The following is a 6,103-nucleotide window of genomic DNA, read 5'->3' as shown; positions in this document are numbered from 1 at the left end:
GTGCACCTATAGGGCTGGGACTTGAGTTTTGTTCCCTACAATAGAGCACTGTGTGTACAATGCCAGTGAATGTTTCAGGTTTGGCAAAAGATGTCTGTCTCCCACCTATTTATTTATTGGGGGGCTTTGCACTGTATAGGATAGGACAGGACAAGACAGGATGAGCCTTTATGGTCTCTTCTATAGAGAAATTTCGTACACTATGTGAGTGAATGGTTCAGGTTTTGCTGAGGATGTGTGTGTATCCCACCTATTGATTTTTCATTTTCATTTATCCTTTATTTAGCCAGGATTGTCCCATTGAGACTAGAGTCTCTTCTGCCAGGGAGTCCTGGTCAAAATGGCAGCATACATATAGTTACAGACACAGACAAACACATAGACAAAAAGGAAAATATATGATGCATTCTTAATTGTAATGCTAATGAATGCTGCTGTACTGAAAGGCAGGGTGGAAGGCTGCTGCCAGCCCAGGGGTGTGTTTCTCCAAACCATAGCTGCTATCTACATTAGCTACTTTGTTGTTTCCAATGCAATTTCCCATTGGAAACTACCCAAGTTGCTAGCTGGCTAACAACTACACTTTCGAGAAATGCAGCCCTGAGTTGAGTTGAGTTGAGCTGTCTGGTGCTGTGCTGTGCGAGGGCTAATCAGTAGCCTGGCATTGCATCCCTCTGGCACAGGATTACCATACAGAATCTGGTCAAGTACCAGCATAACTTGGCCGTGTGTGAGCGTGCGGGCGTGCGTGCGTGCCTGTGTACGTACGTGCGTGCGTGTACGCGCGCGTGTGTGTGTGTGTGCCTAGCTGTGTGTCTGCGTACCAGTGTGTATGCATCATCGAGCTTGAGGGGAACAATGCTAGCTTTGTTACTGTGTGTGTGTCTGTGTCTGCGTGTGCTTGTGCGTGTGCGTGCGTGCGTGTGTGTGGTCACAGTCAGGCCACAGTGTATTATTGGAGGGCCCAGGTAAGTCTAGACCCACACACACACACACGTGCACGCACTCAGCACAGTTCCATCGGATTGGAGAGATCCAGTATTCTTTCCTAGGGTGGAGCTTTATGACTGTATGTATAGTGGAAAGTCCATTGATCACTAGGCTAGGCTGACTGTCAGAGAACTCTACTGTGCCTTCAGGTCATTCACATCTAGGGCTCCTGGTTAATCGCTGCAGGTAGACACCTATATATTTGCCTATGGGTTCAATGACCATCGGGGCGTTTGGAGGGCCTGACGTAATGACTTTAAGTGTTTTTGTGTTGTTGTCATGGTATAGTCACGAGTGTCCCAAATTTAAAGGTCAGTTTTGTCTTGGTAGCTTTTGAATTTGACTGATACACGTAGGTTTAGATTATATAGGTTAGCTCACCATAACTGTCCACATTCTCGCTGTATGTTTTGTCAAGTTAATGATAAAAATAAGAAAATGACGTCATTACTGCTTTGTTGAGAGTGATGGTAGTGGTGGTGCAGCAGTCAGTTGCAGTGGCCAGACTGTTGTTTCTGACATTCTTTAAAAAGCCCAAGTGTGTCATCTTATCTTGGGTGCTTGTATGTTATGAGTATGAGTCCCTGTGGGGAGCCTTCGTAGCATATTACTGCAGATGGGGTCACCGGCGGGCCTATTAACTATTTGTTGAAAATACTCAACTACATCATAGCAACATTGCTATGACAGTACTGAAAGCCGTAGCAGATTAAGACATAGCCATTACAATTTTGGTGACAATAAGGTTATAACCTAGGATCTGCGCTAAGGGGTTAATGGTGTGTTGTGTGTGTGCTCTTGTGTGTGTTTGCAGTGTGGCCTCAGGAGGAGTACATCGTGGAGTACTCGCTGGAGTACGGCTTCCTGCGCCTCTCCCAGACCACGCGGCAGCGCCTCAACATCCCCGTCATGGTCGTCACTCTTGGTAAGAAGCACACACACGCGCGCACAGACATGCGTGCACACACACACACACAGACACACACACACACACACACACACACACACACACACACACAGACACAGGCACGGACACTCACACAGACATACGCGCACACACACACAGACACACACGCACACACACACAGACACACGTGCACACACACACAGACACACGCGCACACACACACAGACACACGCGCACACACACACAGACACACGCGCACACACACACAGACACACGTGCACACACACACAGACACACGCGCACACACACACACACACACGCGCACACACACACACACACACACACACACACACACACACACACACACACACACCTTCTCAACATCCCCGTAATGGTGGTCACTCTTGGTAATGCACATAGACACACACACACACACACACACACACACACACACACACACACACACACACACACACACACACACACACACACACACACACACACACACACATACACACACCTTCTCATCATCCCTGTCATGGTGGTCACTCTTGGTAATGCACACAGACACGCACGTTCACACCACACACACACACACACACACACACACTCACACACACACTCACACTCACACTCACACTCACACTCACACTCACTCACACACACACACACACACACACACACACACACACGCACACGCACTCACACTCACACACTCACACACATACACTTTTTTATGTGACTGTGTGTTCAGCAGTCAGAAACATGCGCGCACGCAAACACCTCAGAAGACCCTTCCGATTCATCTCCTCTGGCAATTGCCCTTTCAGGAAACGCTCTCTTTGTATGCTTTGACCCCTGTACAAAAGAGGGCTATTGTTGCGAGATTACCCAATAAAGGCAGCCTAATCCCCCTCACTCCAGCTTACATGCACTAGCCAAGCCCGAGGGAGAACCAGCACCCTGTTTGTGAGCGAGGTCTAACCTAACAAAGACGTATTGATTATAACTTTATTTTGATTCTGAAGAAAACTCATGTAGGTCTGTTTGTGGTTCAGTTTCCGGTTTTTGTTTGTGTGGTCTGTCTGTCTGTCTGTCTGTCTGTCTGAGTGTGCCATAAGAAGATATTGATTTATTGCTAGAGGGTATCCTTTTCCTCAAAGGCTGTCCCCATGATTACTGTTCTCCCTTCGCCAGTGTTGGCAGCCCTGGCTGGGATGTCCTGTATTTGCAATCCAGAGTCTCTTGAAGATGCTAAAGCCTGGCTCAAACTACACGACTATCGCGCCGATTCTCGGCTGAAAACCCCCCTTACGACAATCGCTGGAACGTTACCCCCCAGGACCATCGCAAGCGATTGTCGGGAAAGATTTCCACGTTGTGGCCGACGTTCTAAGATAGAACTTTGGCAGCTCAAAGAGTCGCCGATCGCAAGTCGTAGAAATCAAACAGTGTTTGATATTTGCGACTGGAAATAGAACGTCGGGCATTGTCTCGATAAGAGTGACAGTTGCGATTCTCTTCTAGTGTGCGGTGCACGCCGACGTCAAAATCAGACACACAATCGCTAGTCGTGTAGTTTGAGCCTGGCTTAAGATTGTTCTCTCTGTTATCTAGTGCATCTCTACTAAGCCCAGCGTCCTGGTCCTCATGTGATCTGTCTGCATAACGCCCTCTCGTACTCCCTTTACGTACAGGGCCTTAGGACTCAACACTTATTTCTGCATCCATTTTAATTTTAGTGCAGGTCTGCCAGATTTGAAATAATTTTAGGCCGTAATTGGAAGCATTTTGTAAAAAAAATGCCACAAAAACAGAAATGGTTAACCAAGCTAAACATATATTTGTAATACAGAACATTTTAATGTGGAGTAAAAATAACATTGTAAAGATGTTGTTGTTCAGTGTTGTAGGTCCCATGAAGGACCAGGGGTGTATTCCAAGAACCTGGCTAATTAGTAAACCAGGATAGATTAACCTTGAGGTAGTGGTAAATCATCTAATTATTCTAATAGAAGAGCCTGGTGTCCTCATTTTCTCAGCGAAATGACACATGTGGGCTATATAGTAGCAGGTTGACCACTTCCTGTAGATTAATTTAGCCAGGTGGTTTATCACTTAACCTTGCTCTTGGAATAGCACCCTGGGGTGATGTTTGCTGTGGTGCATTGTTCTTGTGCGTTGTGTTTTTTTAGACCCCATGAAGGACCAATGATGTTGTTGCTCTTGTTGTTCTCGTGAAGGACCAGTGATGATATTTACTGTGGTGCGTTGATGTTGTTTATTGTGTGTTTTAGACCCCATGAAGGACCAGTGATGATGTTTACTGTGGTGTGTATATTGTGTGTTGTAGACCCCATGAAGGAGGACCAGTGTTGATGTTTACTGTGGTGTGTATATTGTGTGTTTCAGACCCTATGAAGGACCAGTGTTTTGGGGACGGCTTCAGCCGCTTCCTGCTGGACGAGTTCCTGGGCTACGACGACATCCTGATGTCCAGCGTCAAGGCGCTCGCTGAGAACGAGGAGAACAAAGGTGTGTACAGTACACCACACAGCTTTCTATTCTTTTCTTTTCTTGTGAAATGTTTGGTCATTAAGCGTGTGGTATTTTTCGCACACCTCAGCTGGCAGGTGTGTAGGAGATGGCCCATGGGTCAGACCGTTTGAAAACTACCGCACACTGACCATTTGGAAGTATCGGTCCTAGGTTTTTAGATCAGGTCACCTGGATCCTAGAACCTAGAACCTTGATCAGGTTTTTTTTTAATTACCTGATGAAGGTCTAGGACCGAAACATTGTTTATTAAAGAAAACAGCGAAATGGTCGGTGTGCTGGAGTTCTTTCAAATTGTCTGTCAGACATTCAGTTATTTCTTGCTCTCTGCTCAACATTTACTGCTGTGGTCCCTTCCCTCATTCTGACTGATTGATTGATTGATTTTATTGATTGATTGATTGATTGATTGATTGATTGATTGATTGCCAGGTTTCCTGCGTAATGTGGTGTCGGGGGAGCACTATCGCTTCGTGAGCATGTGGATGGCCCGCACCTCCTACCTGGCTGCCTTCGTCATCATGGTCATATTCGTGAGTATCTCATTCGGTTTAAAAAAGAAAAAAAAAACAAGCACATCCATCTCAAAAAGGGGTGCAGGTCAGCACTAGCGAAGTCACATGAGAACTGAAAGTAAAGTCTGCAACAACGAACACTTGGACTTCAAAGTTTTTAATTCGGTGGTGAATCACACAAAAAGGTAGATGAATTGAGGAAGTAAAAGACAACACCCTTCAGCTTTTTGCTTATTTGTTCGCCCACGACGAAAGAAATATATAAACAAAAACCTGACTAGTGCTGTGTCCACGTGGGGAAAAGGAATAAGCAAAACCCTGAAAAGTGCTGCCCACGTGGGCGAACAAATAAGCAATAACCTAAACAGTGATAATGTCCTTTACCACCTCAATTCATAAAGATTGCGAAGACCACCGCAACCGTAACCGCCGCCTCTGTCTCTTTGGTAACGGTGAGGCGCCGTCCCCTCACCTTCAGTCACCGTGACCTATCGACTGTTACTTAATCTTAAAAGTTTTTAATTCTGTGCTGCATCCCAGAAAAAAGTAGATGGATTGAAGAAGCAAAGGACAACACCCTTCAGATTTAATCTTATTTGTTTGCAAATGTGAATGGATTAATTAATATAAGCAATAACCTGATGAGTGTTGTCCTTTACTTCCTCAATTAATGAAGTCGGTAAAGACACGCGGCAACCACCGCCTGTCTCTGAGGCGCCATCCTGTCACCGTGACCGTCGCCGTGACGGTCACCGACAGACACAGCCACCTGCAGATGACCTTCCACCCACTAACCCTGGCAGGCAGCTATCTCTACAGTATCAGACAAAAGCACAGCAGCAGCAGTGGCGGCACGCATAGACTTTAGCGCAGTGATTTTCAAACTATGGGCCGGGGCCCACTGGTGGGCCCTGAAGGTATTCCAAGTAGGCCTTGATATAATTTTCTACAAATTCTAATCATATTTTGGTGTGTGTTGCTATTGATTTATTAGAGTTGTATTGTTTATTGGGTCAGAGGTGGACCCGAACATTTGTGAAAATTTGGAGTGGGTCCCAAGCTGCAATAGTTTGGGAACCCCTGCTTTAGCGGGTCAGAGATATGGCACTGCAGTATGTTGTCCACTGATAACAGA

At 46.0% G+C, this 6,103-nt stretch overlaps 1 protein-coding gene across 2 annotated transcripts in view; it reads left to right on the top strand.

The window, feature by feature from the left end:
* The window catches only part of tmem259 (transmembrane protein 259), a 52,856-nt gene that overhangs the window by 31,620 nt on the left and 15,133 nt on the right, over positions 1 to 6,103 (top strand). For both annotated transcript variants that reach the window (XM_063200540.1, XM_063200541.1), the window contains exons 5-7: positions 1,805 to 1,915; positions 4,310 to 4,432; positions 4,886 to 4,986. In XM_063200540.1, the coding sequence (XP_063056610.1) occupies positions 1,805 to 1,915; positions 4,310 to 4,432; positions 4,886 to 4,986 (335 nt within the window). The remainder of the gene's footprint in view (positions 1 to 1,804; positions 1,916 to 4,309; positions 4,433 to 4,885; positions 4,987 to 6,103) is intronic.

Source organism: Engraulis encrasicolus, chromosome 6 (assembly GCF_034702125.1).
Source record: "Engraulis encrasicolus isolate BLACKSEA-1 chromosome 6, IST_EnEncr_1.0, whole genome shotgun sequence".
NCBI classification, from domain to species: Eukaryota; Metazoa; Chordata; class Actinopteri; order Clupeiformes; family Engraulidae; genus Engraulis; species Engraulis encrasicolus.
This window is presented reverse-complemented; position numbering and strand designations above follow the sequence as displayed.